The following is a 16,999-nucleotide window of genomic DNA, read 5'->3' as shown; positions in this document are numbered from 1 at the left end:
AACAAGAACACCATAAACAAGGTAGGAAGCATAGGCTTAGCCAGGAAAGCTGCCACAAGGAGCAGGTGTGGAATTATTCAGGAGTGGTTTCAAATACCAATACCATAAACACAAATCTAATTTGGAACCTGGCTCTTTTTAAGTGCCAGAGGAAGTCAGGGGAGAAACCATGCATGAAATTTAAAAGATACATGTATACACAGAAACACCTATATTTTCACACTTCCTTCGTTCATTTTCCCCACAAGAAACAAATCAGACGAAGGAAAGGCCCAGCATCTTTTCCCTAAAGTCCCTATATTTATTATGGACTTGTTAGAGAAGCCTCAGATGGGTCTTGGATTCAAGGAAGCAGACTTCACTCTATTCCCTGACAATTTACCAAGGGAACGCTTGGAACACAGGCGGGAACATCCAGAAGAGGCGAGAAAAAATATGGCTCACTTAACTTATACATTATACACAAGGGTATCAGTTTCTCCAAATACTTTCAGACTTGGTCCTTCACTAGGTTCTTAGCAGACTTCTCACCTGCAGCAACAGAGCTCGGACAAGCTGTCAGACAGAGAGGAAGGCGGTATTTTGATGCAGCACACACTGGGTCAGTCACTTTACCCAAGACAGTCACACGTGCCAGCCCCCAGCAAGTCCTCAGGGGCCCGCAGCTGCTTGCTTGGTGGAGTGGAAGGCTGGGCTTTTTCCCTCCCTAGATTTCTCCTTGCTGCTGCCGCTGCCGAGCTCTCTGCTGCTCCCTCTGGACCCAAGACAGCTGCTGGGCCTGTGTGTGTGTAATTTATTGTTCCACTGCTGCTGGCTCGTCCCCGGGTGCTGGCTTCTCAACCTGCGACTCTGGAGGAATCAGATACTGGACCTCCTCCGAACTGATGGCTACTTTATCTGGCTGGAGCCACCTCTTGAAATGTTCCAAGGTGCTAGGAAAGAGCAGGAGAAAAGGGTGGCTGCATCAGACCTCACTGATTAATGACTTAATGATTATCTCAGTTACTCAAAGACTGCCTTCCCGCCCACCACCAATTTCTTCCTATAATTGTTTTTCACTGCTAACATGGGGAGCACAGATACTCCTCTGACAGCTGTGCATCCTGGCAGCCCGTGGCATAATTTACCCCCTAGTGGGCACTTGCGCGACAAGCAGCACCAGGCCGTCTTCAAATGCAGTCTCTGAAGGCTTGATGAGAGCAGCTAAAGAGCCTATGCCTAAGTCCCGTCTTTTTTTCCTCAAAACTGGAGAGAAGAGAAATTGTCAAGGGGAGGAAACATTCAAATAAATACCAAATTATTAGTGAGGCAGAAACCTGAGCATCTTGAAATCTCTTATACCTGAGGTAGTCTGAGGCTCAATTATACTTATAGCACTTAGTTGTACTAAGCACGATTTTTCGTGTGTTTTTGTTTGTTCTTTCTACAGCAAGATGCCAAGATGGAAACATCTGAGTAGCAATGTCCCCCACAAAGGAATGGCCACTATGCCAGGGGGCTCTTTTTTATTTGGATCTGTGGGGAGGGGGAATGTCCCCCCCCACCTTCCTTGAGTACCCAGGATCCTCCACTCTAAAGCTATTAGACATTCACGGTAAACTGCAAATGACTAGGAATAATATAAACCTCATTCTGTGCTCTTCAATAGCAAAAAATCATAAGCCAAGAAATAAGGCCATAACCAGCAGATTTTAGACACCTAAAATGAGGGAATCATGTTTTGGACAGTAGGATTTCCCAGCCCATTGCTCCCTTGCCAAAAGCATGCCATGAGGAGGGTCACATCTGGCCTTCACATACATGAAGAACCACACAATTCCACTACAAAATGGCCTGTGTTTAAAACATATACTTTGAAGTTTGAAACCAAATGCACATCTACTGTTTCCTGGCGCTTGTTCTGAACACTGACAGAAAGAAGCATTCCCACAGATGTAGGCGCAGGGCAACAGGTGCCCACAGCTCAACAGGTGCCCATAGCTCAGGGGACTAAGGTGCTATGTGGGTATTTAATCTTCATCTACCATACTTTTCATAAAATTGTTTCAATTATTTCTATAAGGAAGGGAAAACCACGTTATTTTAGGTATTAATAAATACACAGAAACATGAACTTGAGTCTTGGTGCTGATCTGATTTCTGAGAAGAAGAATTCCTATTTGAGAATTATGCAGGAGAAAGTTGTCTTTTCTTCTCAGAACTGGAGAGGAAGGAAATATTCAAGAGGAGACAATATAATACCAAATTATTAGTGGCTCAGAAATCTGTGCATCTTCATCTTTTGTATTTGGGGCCGTTTAAGGCTCAATTGGGAAAAGAAAAGAGTAAAATGTATATTATTTTCTGAACTCTCAGAGGGAAGTTGACCTGACCTTAGATGCCACACTGATTTCTGAAGGATCTGGGGGCACACTGATGCAATATTTGAGATAATGTAAGTGAAAATACTTTGCAAATTAAAAAATAAAATGTAACCATGAAGTTCTATTCACATACTGTCCATGATTTCAGCAGCAGTATCTTCATCTGATACCATGGGACTCTCAAAATCAGTGTTAACGCTATGATGTAAACTTAGGTTAAGTCATATTCTCCTAAGACCTTGTGTTAAAGTTCAGGTTTTTATTTCCCTCACTGATTTTCATTTTGAATAAGTTCTTACTGAATTTTAAAATTCTGTTAGGAAGAATAATATTAAGAATAGCTAACACACAGTACTGACCCTGTGCCAGGCACTGTTCTAAGTGCTTTATACATAGTAACTCATTTAATGCTCATAACAACCCTATAAGGTAAGAGGTACTACTCCTGCTTTACAGAGCAGGAAGCTGAGGCACACACAGGTTACTCACCCAGAAACATACAACCAGGAAGTGGCAGAGCTCCTATCCCCGGTGTCAAGCACCATCCTGCTCTTTGTGGCAGAATGCCCTCTCCTCCTTTCTGCATCCAGCCCATCTGCAGATACTGTTCTCCTTTGGTGCAAAACCAGACCCCAGAGGGAGCTCAACGGTCTTTCAACTCCTAAAGCACGTTGTCACTTCCACTCACCTGGCTCTTTTCTTATGCTGCCTCGCTTTGTTAGGTATGTCTACATATATATTTGTCAGCTCTCCCCACCTAGTTCTGAGGACCAAAAAAGGCTCTAAAACGTCTTTACATCTCCCCTCCATGCCTATGACATCAAGCACAGTGCCTTCATAGTAGATGCTTAAGAAATTCATTCATTTGGTCTACACAAATTTGACAGAAATATGACAGAAACTCTGTAAGGCAGTGGAGATTCATAGGTAAGAAGATTTGGTTCCAGTTGTTGATTGATTACTACTTTCTCAAGCACAGTGTGTACTTAAAAATGAAGACAATAATTTATTCTCAACTCTGTTCAACCTGTGATCAAGATGTAGGTGGGGGCGCTTCCCTGGTGGCACAGTGGTTAAGAATCCACCTGCCAACGTAGGGGACACGGGTTCGAGCCCTGGTCTGGGAAGATCCCACATGCCGCGGAGCAACTAAGCCCATGAGCCATAACTACTGAGCCTGCGCTCTGGAGCATGCGAGCCACAACTACTGAGCCCGTGTGCCACAACTACCGAAGTCTGCATGCCTAGAGCCCATGCTCCGCAACAAGAGGAGCCACCGCAATGAGAAGTCCGTGCATGGCAACAAAGAGTAGCCCCTGCTCGCCACAACTAGAGAAAGCCCACACGCAGCAACGAAGACCCAATGCAGCCAAAAAAAAAAAAAAAAAAGAAAGAAAAGATGTAGGTGGGGAATTTGCTTTTTGGCAAAAATACTCATTCCCAAAAATCTGCCACTGGACTAAGCAAATAAAGCAACCTTACAAAGGATGATTTTAGCTCAGAAAAGCTGATGTTGATATCAACTTATATCTGGACTCAGATGTCACTCTCCCTGACTTCTTTAGAGGAAGAGAAATGCTTTCAGTGAAATAGACCATCACCTGGAGCTGGACCGAGAATCAATTACCTCTCATCAGAATCAAGTCCATCCACAAAGAATTCTGATGCTAACTTCTCCTGGAGGAACCGATCCCAGCATTCCTTCTTTGCTTGGGCCAGGGTTCGAAGCATGTCCTTGGAAGTCACTTCCTGATGTAAACCTTTGATTCTTCTCAGTTTCTTCTCTAAAGAGAGAGGAAGTTGAACTTAACAAGGAAAGTGAGTTGAAACAAAACTAATCTAAAATGCAAAATGCCGGAGATCCCTGGAGGTCCAGTGGTTGAGACTCTGTGCTTCCACTGCAGGGGGCACGGGTTCAATCCCTGGTTGGGGAACCAGGATTCCGCAAGCCACACAGTGCGGCCAAACAAAACAAAACTGTAAAATGTCAACTTAAAAATTCTCTCACTGATGAGTACAAGCACACTCCCTGAAAAAGAGCTCATTTTTTTAAGGAGGACAAACGTACATTTCTCTTTTTCCATCCCAATGCCTTCTCTCTGCATTGTATCAAATAACTGTTTAATTGTTTAACCCCAGAAAAGGGGTTTATAGGTTCTCATAAATAAATTGATGGCATGGTTTCTTTGAAATCACAGAAGCCCAGCAGGCATCTCTGTAAGAAATGCTTGTTTTCCCTGGCTTGACATGTGTATACTATTTTCTTCTTTCAACTCCTGAAAATAGTCTCTTGGAGGAGTAAATGGTTTTTTTTGTTACAGTGTCATAAAGTGGTTTCCAAACCTCATGAGAAAGAATTAGATAAAATGAAGAGAGATTCGATTGTTCATTAGACACAAAAATTGACTTGATGAGAACTCAATAATAAGAGACCTTTAAGATCTCTATGTGTGATTAAGTTCCTGATTAAAGAAAAGGAATCTCCCAACATTTTTTTTGAAGGTTGTTCTGCTTGTGGCCTGGATGTTGGAGCCTAACAAAAACAAACATCTTGTAATCCCTGTGAGAGTGGTCCATTATGACTTCCTGGTGATACATGTTTAGTTACTCTTCTTTGCATTTTAAGTATAATTGATGAACAGATAGCCCCTTTAAAAGACTACAAGTAAGGGTACCACCATTTGCCTTCTGCCTTAATTTAGTCTTGCCTCCAACTGTAATAAATAGGTAAATTATGACTTTTTGGAGGGGAGGGGTGGACATCAAGCCCACCAGTAGAAACTGTATGATTTGCAATCTTGTTTTCATTTCTAAACAAGCCGCATCAGCTGGAACCCACTGATCAAAACAAACACCTTTTGTTGCTACAAGTTACCACCAAAACCTCACACCCATGTAAAAAAAAAAAAAACTACAGTTGATAAATGTTAAATATTTGAGGAGTTTTTTTCTCCTGGAGGATGGGTAAAGGATTATGTATATCTAAGGTTGAACTGGCTAAAAGTTTTTAATTGTTACTCTTAGTGGATTCTCTGATATAAGTTTATTTGGCAATAAAAGCAATCTTTATGTTGTCAGGCCTTGATTGTCAAGGTGGGAGGTAGTCTTTTGGGCTGGAAAAGGTCTTCCCCTTTCTGAGGGTGCTGAGTCCCTGATCAGATGTGATCAGGCAGAAATATGTGCCTTGCATCCTCCAAACCTGCTTGCCATTATCTTCCAGACTCTGCCATAGGCAACAGGAATCCCTCTTATTTTCTTCAGGGGAGGACATTTTAATCAACATCTTAACTGATTCTAGAAAAGATCCGTGGAGTTTTAACCTTCTGAACCAGTCTTCACCAATCAAAAACATCACTGAATCCATGAAAGTTTCTTATATGCCCTGGGCCCAGAGCACCAACAAGCCGAAGGATCTGGTTCTTCAGCTTCCTCAGACTGTGGCTTCTTCTCCTTATCATCACTAAACAGATATTCTGACTATTACGACAGAATTGGTAACCTCCTCGGCCACTGCTGCAAGTGTTACTATACTATCTCTGGTGGCTTCCCAATAAATTTCATTGTACACCCTCATCTTTCTCATTAGCCATCATTCCACCTGCGTTTTTCTCATATATTTTTTCTTCCAGTACATCACTAACCAAATTCCTTCTATTTTTCCAAGAAATTTCTTAGCAATCATGTAAACTCTATTCTGACTCTTCTTTCTGTCCTTCCTCAAATGCTTCTTCTTCCTGAATTGCCTTTCCTTCCTCAAATAATTATTCTCAGGTTTGGTTTTGTGACACATTGATGTGTCTCATGGATGTCTAATAATAAAGGTTAACACAATTCTGAAGATTGGCGATCACTGCCCAAGACTGATATTTGTCTTTCCCCTAGCACGGGATGATCTGAATCTCTTTCCTGTGTTAGGAGTCTCTCTAAATACTTAAGGCCACAGGACAGGGCAGTGAAGATGTGTTCAGGAAATATTTAAAAATGAAAATGGCTAACAAGAGGCAGAATGAATTTTATGTCAATATACTCCCATCCCAACCATCAGTCTATTAAATGTAACAGTTTCTCAAACGGTAGCGTCATAAATCCACATGTAGCCCTGGGACCATGACCTTCTTCTTTCAGGACGCATAAGGTATGACACTTTGGGGTTGTTTGAATACATGGGCCACCAAGAGTGAACAAGAGTGTCCTACAGAATGCCAATAAATAAAGCAGAATTTAGATGAAACAGTCAGAGGCCGGAGATGACAAAGACTGTTAAGGGATGTACAAGGAAAAGGGGGCTCCTTCCCAACAACCAACCTGAAACACCCCCTAGAATTACATCTGACAGATACATGTGGTAAGGCCAAAAAACAAAAAAAAAAACAAACTGAGAATAGAAAGCCAGGTTTGATGTAACAGAACTTCAACATGCTTCCTTAAAACTACCAGTTTCTGATTGAAAAAAAAAAAAAGCCATCTAACTTACCTAGAGATGCTAAATACACTTCTGAATCCTGCAGGGGAGCCCAAGGCTTTACAGCTGGCTGTACAGCAAAGTCTGGGGCGGCCTCCCTCTGGCTTGTGCCTGCAGGGTAAGAATCCATAAAGGAGTCTGAGAAAGCATTGCTGGCACTATCCTCTTGGTCAGGATGTGGCAGACAGGAACAGATTTCGGCCCAAAGATCCGGGCCAGATCTTGTAGTTGTAGAGTCAATGTTCCCAAACATTTTCATTTGGAATCTGAGCTGAAAAAACAGAAGCTCAAGTGAATAAGGACTGACTTAGGAAGAAAGGTAATAGCATTTTATGAAGTTTCTCTTAACAAAATTTAAAATGTCTCCTATTACATTCCTATGTTATAGAGAAAAAGATGACAAAAGGGTAATTAGGTTCCTCTTCTGGCTCTGCACTCAGGTTGTTTTCATAATGAAGTTTGTCTTTTAAAATGGAATTTCTTTTTTAATTAATTAATTAATTAATTTTTGGCTGTGTTGGGTCTTTGTTGCTGCACACGGGCTTTCTCTAGTTGCGGCAAGTGGGGGCTATGCTTCATTGCAGTGCACGGGCTTCTCATTGCGGTGGCTTCTCTTGTTGCGGAGCACGGGCTCTGGGCGCGTGGGCTTCAGTAGTTGTGACACGTGGGCTCAGTAGTTGTGGCTAGTGGGCTCTAGAGCACAGGCTCAGTAGTTATGGAGAACAGACTTAGTTGCTCCACAGCATGTGGGATCTTCCCGGACCTGGGCTCGAACCTGTGTCCCCTGCATTGGCAGGCAGATTCTTAACCTCTGCGCCACCAGGGAAGTCCCTTAAAATGGAATTTCTATAAGCCAGACACAAAAGGACAAATATTGAATGATTCCACTTATATGAGGTCTATGCAGTCAAACTCATAGAGACAGAAAATAGAATGGTGGTTGGAGGCAGGGATGGTAATGGGAGTTACTGTTTAATGGGTACAGAGTTTCAGTTTGGGAAGTTCTAGAAATAGATGGTCGTGATGGTTGTACAATAATGTGAATGCCACTTAACAGTACATCTAAAAATGGTTAAAATGGTAAAATTTATGTTATGGATGTTTTAACACATATATGCACACACACACAGAGGAATTTCTAGGACATTTCCAGTGAGGACAACCATTCTGCACTTTTCTCCAAAGATCTCCAAAATGCAACCACCCTGTCCTCAGCCAATTAAATTCTGTTTTCAATAGGATACAGACTAAAGGCCCTGCACAGTTCCATATACAGTACACCAGGATAATAAAAATGCTGCTTGGTGAAAACTGTCAGAGAGTACTGTCATATGCAAGACTCATGTGCTCATTATATGGTGACGCTGGGCTATACGGGTCATGTTCTTATTTTAATAGAAAAATGGAAAGATAGACATTGTCATCATATTACAGATGAAAAAACTGAGGATCATAAGGGTAACTTGTCAAAGGCACATTACTGATACAGAGTGAATCCCTGATTGGAAACCAGACCTGTGCCGCTCCAAAAGCCATGTTTTTACCCAATATCACTCTGCCTGTTTGGGACTCTATACTGAAAGTAGCCTGAGCAGAGCTAAGTGGGAAGGGCTACCCACAAAGCCTGGGGGCTTTCGTAACTATCTAGTCTAATAGGATGAATTGACACCTTCTTACAGGAGGGACCTTTGAGATTAGGAAGGCTGCCTGGGAAAAGGTCTGAATAATTCCAGGAGAGAGCGCCCAGCCAGCGCAATGGCCCGGAAGTAAAAGGGCCAGATACTTGACGGAGTCCCTGTATGAACTGATGCCAAGGGTCACAATGAGGCTCCACCCCATCCCGAAGTCGTTTGAACCCACCCACACCAAAACTTTGCTAGCATCAGAGCCCTGGTCCCCTGGTCCCCCGGTCCCCCGCAGGAAGTCCAGACCAGCGCGGAAAACCCTGGTGTCCAGATCCCGGGCCTCAGTCACTCCGGCCTCAAGGACTTGCTAGGCGGGACGACTCAGGCCCCGAGGCACCTCTGTGGTATCTGGGAATGCGGCCGGAGCCGGGGATACAAAACGCTGGGCACCCACGCGCCTCTCCACCTACCGCAACCTCCTGCCCAGCAGCCCGCAAACGCTCAGCTCAGTTCAGTCGCTGGCAGCCGGGGAGAAATAGGGAGGCGGAGTCTCCAGGTGACGGATCCCTGGAGTCCTCCAACCACCACCCAAACTGGCGATGTTCTGTGCGTCAATTGGTCGAGTGGAGCTCAGCTGGGTAAGGAAGCGAGAAGCAGAGTGCTAGGAAACGATGGGCGGGACTGTTGTTGCCTGGAAACGGTGGAGAACACGCCCTGGGCCCCAGACTTCCCAAGGGCCAGGTAGATTCGGCTTATATCAGTGCGTTACAGCCGTTACAGCCGTTACAGGCGCGCGGACGGCGCTTTCCACGTGTTTCCTGCTCAGATAGGGAAGCCCAGTTTCCAAGGCCTTGACTTTTCTTGGTTCCCTGAGCAAGTTAACCTCCTCGGCAGTTCTCTGGGCTGGTATTTGTCCCCGAAAATTTCAGCCCTTCGATAAGCAAGTTAGAGGACTTTTGCTCCTCGAATGGGGGATGGAAGCGATTACTTTCCTTACTCTCACAGGAGATCCAGGTCCTGTTCACCAAGTTATGTAGCTTTCCCACATTCATTTAGTCAATAGACATCAAGCTCATGCTGTGTTCGAGGTATTGTGTTAAGCGGGAATTCAAGACAGGTAAGACTTGGTATGGGTCCCAGCCTTAAAGCTTAGGAGGAAGCGCCATGGAGACAGACAAGTTTACAAATAACATCAAAGAGTTATAGAGGATATGACGGAAGTGTGGCCAGAGTACATAAAGGAGAGAGTGGTCATGGGAAATGTGTGTCAGAAACGCTTTTTTTTTTTTTTTAAAGGAGATGACCTTTGATATCCTTCAGGGGTTATCCGTTCGCTGAGATGCAACCCTCCCAACCTGATCCCCAATTTCCAGGGCAGGTTACTCTCTCCCAAAAGACACATGTGAAGAAAGACATCAGCCAACCATCTGTAGAAGTAGCTTGGCTGAGGGTATAATCTCCAGATGTGTCCAAAGCCAATCAATGTGGCTATGGTGGTAATAACTACCACCATGTGAAAAGGAACTACAAGGTACTCTGTTACATTTATAACCATTCTTAGAATATGCAAACAGAAGGAAGTGGAAAGCAAGAAGTTTAGAAAACAAAGGAGCAAATAATAGGCAAGATTTTGGCAGTGCTGATTCACAGGGAATATATGAGAATGGGCGAATCCACAGAGTCCTCCAACTGCCACCCGACCTGGTGACACGAATCTGGTAGCATCTGATTCATAGAAAGGATCACTGTCATAGATTTATGGGTGCTTCATTGAGCTGCTCCATGGCCTTTCAACTCACTTATGATGTTTTCTCTAATTTCCTGCTCACCAAAAAAAACTCTTGATTTCATATTTGGCCTCTTACATATCTTGATACCAGGATGAGGGTGCCTTTAATAGTAGGCACAAACAGTGGCTGGTATAAAATTGAATACACCTTTTAACTTAAAGTTACAGTTGTAAATTAACAAATGGTCACCCTTAGCGATTCATCTGTGTCCTCTGAGTTTAATTAGTGTGTGTACTGAATAAATCCAAACCAGATCCTGGACTTGCAAAGCTGAAACCATAAGCCCTGGTGATCTCCCCCTCCCCAAGGACTGTTCACACTGGGAAGCCACATGAGGGCAGTCAGCATCCCTCTATCTTGGTCTCTGCTTTAACCACAATGTGATTAGCATAAATATGTTTTATATTTGTTTCCTCAACCAGCCTAGGCCTTCACTGAGGTCAGGAACCATGTCTTTCTTACCTCTGTATCTCTAGAGCCAAGTGATGCTTAGCAAATGTTCAAAATTTGTTTGGTGTCTGAATGTTTAAATTAGAACCCTCATGGTCAAAGACCACACTGAATTGGAGCTAGACCTTGTGATTCACTCTTCAGTCCCTTCTCCAAGTTGCAACCAGGGTAATCTTTCGAAATGGAGATTAGATCATGTCACACACACACACACACACACACACACACACACACACACACCCCAGAAACTCTTTGACAGTTTCCCATTGCTCTTAAAGACTTAAATCCTTATCACAGTAAGTTAGGTGGAGTTCTTAGTTCAAACTATAGAGCTCATTCTAGCCAGTTTAAGCAGTAAAAGGAATTAATTAAAGCTGCTCTTGGGCCTCCCTGGTGGCGCAGTGGTTGAGAGTCCGCCTGCCGATGCAGGGGATACGGGTTCGTGCCCCGGTCTGGGAGGATCCCATATGCCGCGGAGCGGCTGGGCCCGTGAGCCATGGCCGCTGGGCCTGCGCGTCCGGAGCCTGTGCTCCGCAACGGGAGAGGCCGCAGCGGTGAGAGGCCCGCGTACCGCAAAAAAAAAAAAAAAAAAAAAAAAAGCTGCTCTGTACAATAAAATTTCTGTGATGATAGAAATGTTCTGTATTTGAGCTGTCCAACAAGGTATCCACTAGCTTCATGTGATTATCGAGCACTTGAGATGCAGTTTCTGTAACTGAAGAACTGAATTAAAATTTTTTTTTCATTTTAATTAATTTAAATTTAAATAGCCACAGGTGGCTAATGGCTATTCTATTGTACACCACAGGATTAAAGGATATTAAATAGTTCACAGAATCTCAAGATGGACCAAAGAGTCAGACTTGGGGTCTACACCCACTGAGTAAACCTCAGTGTCTAAACCTCACTGAGGGACTTCTCAGGGAGCACCCCAATGCCACTGAACATAGACACTGCAGCTGGGCACTGGACACAAGAACTTCCCCCACTCTTAGTCCCCCAAATCAGATACCTCCAATGCTATCTTGTCAGACATGTATTCCACACTGTGCCTGCTTCCTCTGCTATATGCCTCTGAACCAAAGGTTCTGCCTGATCAAAGGAGCCCAGGTGATGGATGCCCAAGTTGCAAGGGAGGCTGGGAAGGCCAGTTTCTGGATTCCACCTCTTGGAGGCAGTACTTAATGTGGGAAATTCCCCACACAAAGAAGAGTGTTGAGAAGATGCTGGATGTCCAAAGGGTACGACAAAAATCTACTTTGCGTGGTCTATAAAAGTCCTTTTCAAAAAAAAAAAAGTCCTTTTCAAACTTTAATATGCAGACAGATCATCTGAGGATCTTGTTAAAATGCAGATTCTCACTCAGCTGATCTAGAGGGAAGGAGGAAGAAGATTCTGCGGTTCTAGCAGATGTTGCCCATGTTGCTAATCCACGGACCACATTTTGAGTATTTAAAAAAAAATAACAACGTTATTGAAATATAATTCACATTCCATACAATTCACCCTTTTGTCATGTGGCTGGTTCTCAGAGGCCTTGGCTTCTCTTGATTTGGATGTTTCTGAGCCTGTTCTCTGGCTCTCTTGTGAATCCTATGAGGCAGTAATATCCTTTCAATAATTCCATCTCTTATGAAGTTAACATAAGTTGGTTTCAGTATTTTGCATTTAAGAACTCTGACAAGTACATCTTCTGATCCACTTGGAGTTTTAATCTCAGGACACGAGCATATGGGAGGCAAATGGGAGATCTCTAGTCCTTCTCATGCTGTTAGGAAGAAGGACAAGTGTAAAAACATTGCTTCTGAGATGTGTGTGCTTAATTACATATATAACAGCTTTATTGAGTTATATAAGTCACAAAATATAATACCCTTTAAAGTATACAACACTGCTTCTTGGATATTCAGAGTTTAGCAATCCTCATTTTGTTTTGTTTTGTTTTGTTTTGAAATAACCTTCAAGAGTCTCTCCAGACTCAAGGGACGTCGAGCATATCTACATGGAATCTACACTTAATTAATCATTCTCACAGCCCCTCAACTCAACTCATTCTGCTCACTCCACTCCTATTCTTAACGCAGTCCCGCCTCGGCACTAGGCCTCACTGATTGGTTGGTGTCTAGTGACGTCATCAGAGCGCGACCTGGCCGCCGCGGCTTGGTGGTCATGTGGCTGGGCGGCCGCATGTGGCTCCAGGTTTCTGGGCAAGTGTTCTTCGACCTCCGGCGCCTCACCTTTGACAGGACTTGGGGTGGCCGTAGGGGCCCCATGGCGGAAACACTCTCGACCGGGGCCGAGACAGCGAGCGGGCTGGGGGCTCCGGCTCAGCAAAATGGAGATGCGGGTGGCGACGCGAGGGGTGAGCAGCCCCCAGGGCGCCCGGAGCCAGCGGGCCCAGGAGTGGAGCCGGCCCCGGGGGACGCGACGCAGGCCGCAGGGAGCGGGGAGCAGGCCGCGACTGCAGCCCCGGGCCCCGGCAAGCGGAAGAAGCGGCGGGGCGCAACCGGGGAGCGCGTCGTGCCGCCCCCGAAGAAGCGGCGGGCAGGCGTTAGCTTTGGCGATGAACACTTTGCCGAGACCAGCTACTACTTTGAGGGCGGCCTGCGCAAAGTGCGGCCCTATTACTTTGACTTCCGAACTTACTGCAAAGGCCGCTGGGTGGGCCACAGCTTGCTGCACGTCTTCAGCACCGAGTTCCGAGCCCAGCCTCTTGCCTACTACGAGGCCGCGGTCAGGGCGGGGCGCCTGCACCTCAACGAGGAGCCAGTACAGGACCTCAGCGTTGTGCTCAAGGTGGAGTCCTCATGGGGCCTGCCCAAAAGGGGGCAGGGTTTTATTTCACAGTTACTAGGGCATAGGTACTGGAGTAAAATCGGGGTAATTCTGAAGCTTTCTCATTTTCACTTGGAACACTTTTAGCGCCCCATCTCTGCAGGTAGACAGCCTGTATGCTTCAGAACTCAGCCCACTTATCCCCTCCATCAAGGCGTCTTCGGTGTTTCCAAGGGACAGAAGTTGTAATTCTCATAGCTCCTTTTATGCACTGTCTTGTGGCACTGGTGCTTATGACTTTCTAACTTGCATTGTAGATCTCTGTACAAATAGTAATAACCGAGACTATCATTTATATCTCCTGACTGTGTGCTGGGCACAGAGTTAAGCATTAGGTACTTTAACATTTAATTCTAATGACAAACTTGTGGAATAGATACTGCCACCTCATTTTACCTGTGAGGAAGCTGAGAAAACTAAGGTAAACCTCACAGAGGTAAGGTAACAATGCCACCTCCAACGCCTGTGTCCTTATAACTTCGGCTTAAATTATTTATCGTAGAGCCTGATAAGATAGAATTGTGAAATGACAGAGATTGAGGCTAGAATTATCTAGCCCAGTGCTTTGACTCTTCTTGAAAATTTCATCACAGCTGAGGTACCAGACACCCTTGTTATTAACACTGCCTCACCATAGTTGTGAGGGGATGTAAGGCATTTGGAGAGTGAGTGATTTGAATCCCCTCTCCCATCCCAATTTTGAGAAGCACAGGTCTGGAGTGACCCTCACATTTTACAGATGAAGAAACTGAGGCCTGGAGAAGTTAAATGACTTTCCTAAGAGCATACAGTATGCCTGTAGCAAATCCAGGTGTAGAGCCCAAATCTCTGGACTTAGAGCTTGGTGTTTGTTCAAAGTCACAGTAAGTGATGATTTATGGAGGTTTTTTCCCTTTATTTTAGAAAAATTTACTTTTTGAATATAACTTTGTGGTAGAGAAAATACGAATACGCAGAATAACAACAACAAAAATCCATACTCTTACCACCCAGGGATATCACCATTAACATTTTGTGTATATCCTTCTTTGAGTTTTTCAATGTCTGCTATCTACCTGTATGTCTGTGTTTTTGTAAAGTGAGACTACAATATGCACACTGCTTTTTTTGCTTAAGTATGTACTGTGACCATTCTTCCATATCAGTAAGGAAGAGGGAAGGAAACTGTGTGTGCTGCTGACTGATTATAGGTGGCTGGACCCTGGGCTGACTGGTTGCCTATGTCATCGGCAGGACAATGACTTCTTACGGAACACAGTGCACAGGCATGAGCCACCAGTTACAGCAGAACCCGTCCGCCTGCTAGCAGAGAATGAAGATGTGGTGGTTGTAGACAAGCCTTCTTCCATTCCTGTCCACCCCTGTGGCCGCTTCCGACACAACACGGTCATCTTCATCCTGGGCAAGGAGCACCAACTCAAGGAGCTACACCCATTGCATCGGCTTGACCGCCTTACCTCTGGGGTCCTTATGTTTGCCAAGACAGCAGCCGTCTCGGAGAGAATTCATGAACAGGTTCGGGACCGGCAGGTGAGCCAAGCTTTTGCCTCCTGCAGGCCACCTTCTGACCTCATGACTGCTCTTTGTTGAAAGGGTGTCACTGAGTTCTAGATCTGAAGTGAGGCTTCATGTTTATCTGGTCATGCCTCCTATCTTCAGGAAGGTCAACACCGAAAGTGCCAGAGACAGGTTATTATCTCTCATGTTTCAAAAGATCTTTAGAGATGACATATACTGCCTCTCAGTAATATGCTGTTTTGAAGATTTAAAGTGCTGACAGGCTGAGCAAGGTTTTTAAGACTGTGGGGAGAATCTGCTTGGTGGGAAGAATTCTGGATGGCGTTGGAAGGTGCTTGGGTAGAAGAGTTAAATGGTGGTGATTGTGGTCTTGAGACTTGTAATTCTGGATCTGATTGTAATATATTTATTGTTTACTGTATACCAAGCTCCAGTACCAAGTACGTTAGAGCCCAGCTGACTGAATCCATATAACAGCCCTGTTGGGGTAAATGCTTTTCTAATCAAACATTTTCCAGACAAGTTAATGGGATTTAAAGAGACTAAGTAAGTAATGTGCCTAGGATTGCGCAACTGGCAAATGGTGGAGCTGGGGTTTGAATCCTCTTCTGTCTGACACAGGTCCATTGTCATCACTGCAGAGGGTTTGGGCTTCATGCGTTTAGGCTTTGTGCTGACTTTCCCCCTCTTCCCTCCTGTGTAGCTGGAGAAGGAGTACATGTGCCGGGTGGAGGGGGAGTTCCCTGCCGAGGAAGTAACCTGCAAGGAACCCATCTTGGTGGTGTCCTACAAGGTAGGGGTATGCCGTGTAGATCCTCGGGGCAAGCCCTGTGAGACAGTGTTCCAGAGACTGAGCTACAATGGCCACTCCAGTGTGGTACGGTGCCGGCCACTCACAGGCCGCACCCACCAGATCCGAGTCCACCTCCAGTTCCTGGGTCACCCCATCCTCAATGACCCCATCTACAACTCAGTCGCCTGGGGCCCCTCCCGAGGCCGAGGCGGCCACATTCCAAAGACAGATGAGGAGCTACTACGGGACCTCGTGGCAGAGCACCAGGCCAAACAGAGTCTGGATGTGCTCGATGTCTGTGAGGGTGACCTGTCTCCAGGACTCACAGACTCCACAGCCCCTTCCTCAGAGCTGGGCAAAAACTGCCTAGGAGAGTTGGCTGCATCTGCCCAGAAGATGGATGGAGCCGTTGAGGCAGGCCCTCAGGATCTGGCCACAGTGCCCTTGGCATCAGGGAAGGCAACGGAAATCGATGTCGTGGATCAAGAGACAGACCCACTCTGTGCAGAGTGCCGGCTAGTGCGACAGGACCCCTTGCCCCAGGATCTTGTGATGTTCCTGCATGCCCTGCGCTATAAAGGGCCAGGCTTCGAGTACTTTTCACCAATGCCTGCCTGGGCACAGGATGACTGGCAAGAGGACTGAGGGCTGTGGCCAATGGAGGGATTACTTCTCAGACTGGAACAGGGATGGGCCATGAAGTAGGAGTTGACCACATGGGGTGGTACTTAGACTTTCTCAGGGGTGAGGTTGGGCTCTTAAAGGACCTGGTCATACTTGCTACCTCCTTCCTTCTCCCTCCAGCTAGAGTTTGGGGACTTTTTGGTTTGTAAATAGATATCTTTTTCTAATACCTGTGTGTCTGGTTTTCTTACTACTTGTCTTTTTGGTTTTTTAATTGAGGTAAAGTTCACGTAACACAATTACCATTCTAAGATATACAGTTTAGTGGTGTTTCATACATTCACAATGATGTGCAGCCATCAGCTCTTAATTAGTTCCAAAACATTTTCATCACCCAAAAGGAAACCCATACTCTTTAAATAAGTAATCCCCATTTCCTCTTCCTCCTAGCCCCTGATTCCATTAGTCAACCTTCTGTCTCTATGGATTTGCCTATTCTGGACTTTTTTTACAAATGGAATCACATAATATGTGACCTT

The 16,999-nt window shown here is 45.1% G+C and overlaps 2 protein-coding genes across 3 annotated transcripts; one reads left to right on the top strand and one right to left on the bottom strand.

Annotated features, from left to right (window-relative positions):
* Positions 1-278: 278 nt before the first annotated feature.
* Positions 279-9,026, bottom strand: CCDC32 (coiled-coil domain containing 32). 2 transcript variants are annotated; one of them, XM_082616925.1, is made up of 4 exons: positions 8,921-9,026; positions 6,838-7,096; positions 3,991-4,147; positions 279-932 (listed from the first exon to the last, which is right to left on the bottom strand). In XM_082616925.1, exons 2-4 carry the CDS (start codon positions 7,082-7,084, stop codon positions 794-796), a joined length of 543 nt encoding a protein of 180 aa, XP_082473051.1. In that variant the 5' UTR covers positions 7,085-7,096; positions 8,921-9,026; the 3' UTR covers positions 279-793. The 2 variants fall into 2 exon arrangements, with proteins under 2 accessions (XP_082473051.1, XP_082473052.1); XM_082616926.1 differs by having other exon boundaries at positions 6,838-7,091; positions 8,921-9,010.
* Positions 9,027-12,858: 3,832 nt separating this feature from the next.
* On the top strand, positions 12,859-16,689 carry RPUSD2 (RNA pseudouridine synthase domain containing 2). Its single transcript, XM_082617905.1, has 3 exons — positions 12,859-13,486; positions 14,759-15,055; positions 15,747-16,689. Exons 1-3 carry the CDS (start codon positions 12,860-12,862, stop codon positions 16,479-16,481), a joined length of 1,659 nt encoding a protein of 552 aa, XP_082474031.1. The 5' UTR covers position 12,859; the 3' UTR covers positions 16,482-16,689.
* Positions 16,690-16,999: the final 310 nt, after the last annotated feature.

This window comes from Mesoplodon mirus (assembly GCF_964341445.2).
Source record: "Mesoplodon mirus genome assembly, chromosome: 4".
Lineage (NCBI taxonomy): Eukaryota > Metazoa > Chordata > Mammalia > Artiodactyla > Ziphiidae > Mesoplodon > Mesoplodon mirus.
The sequence above is the reverse complement of the archived record's forward strand: the minus strand, read 5'-3'. Positions and strand labels throughout refer to the sequence as shown.

Coding starts and splice junctions, on each gene's coding strand:
- CCDC32 (XM_082616925.1), bottom strand. CDS start 7,084: ATGAAAATGTTTGGGAACATTGACTCTACAACTACAAGATCTGGCCCG. Junction 4,148..6,837: donor AGTGTATTTAGCATCTCTAG/GTAAGTTAGATG, acceptor CTCTCTCTTTAG/AGAAGAAACTGAGAAGAATC. Junction 933..3,990: donor GGACTTGATTCTGATGAGAG/GTAATTGATTCT, acceptor GCTCTTTCCTAG/CACCTTGGAACATTTCAAGA.
- RPUSD2 (XM_082617905.1), top strand. CDS start 12,860: ATGTGGCTGGGCGGCCGCATGTGGCTCCAGGTTTCTGGGCAAGTGTTC. Junction 13,487..14,758: donor ACCTCAGCGTTGTGCTCAAG/GTGGAGTCCTCA, acceptor TGTCATCGGCAG/GACAATGACTTCTTACGGAA. Junction 15,056..15,746: donor AACAGGTTCGGGACCGGCAG/GTGAGCCAAGCT, acceptor CCTCCTGTGTAG/CTGGAGAAGGAGTACATGTG.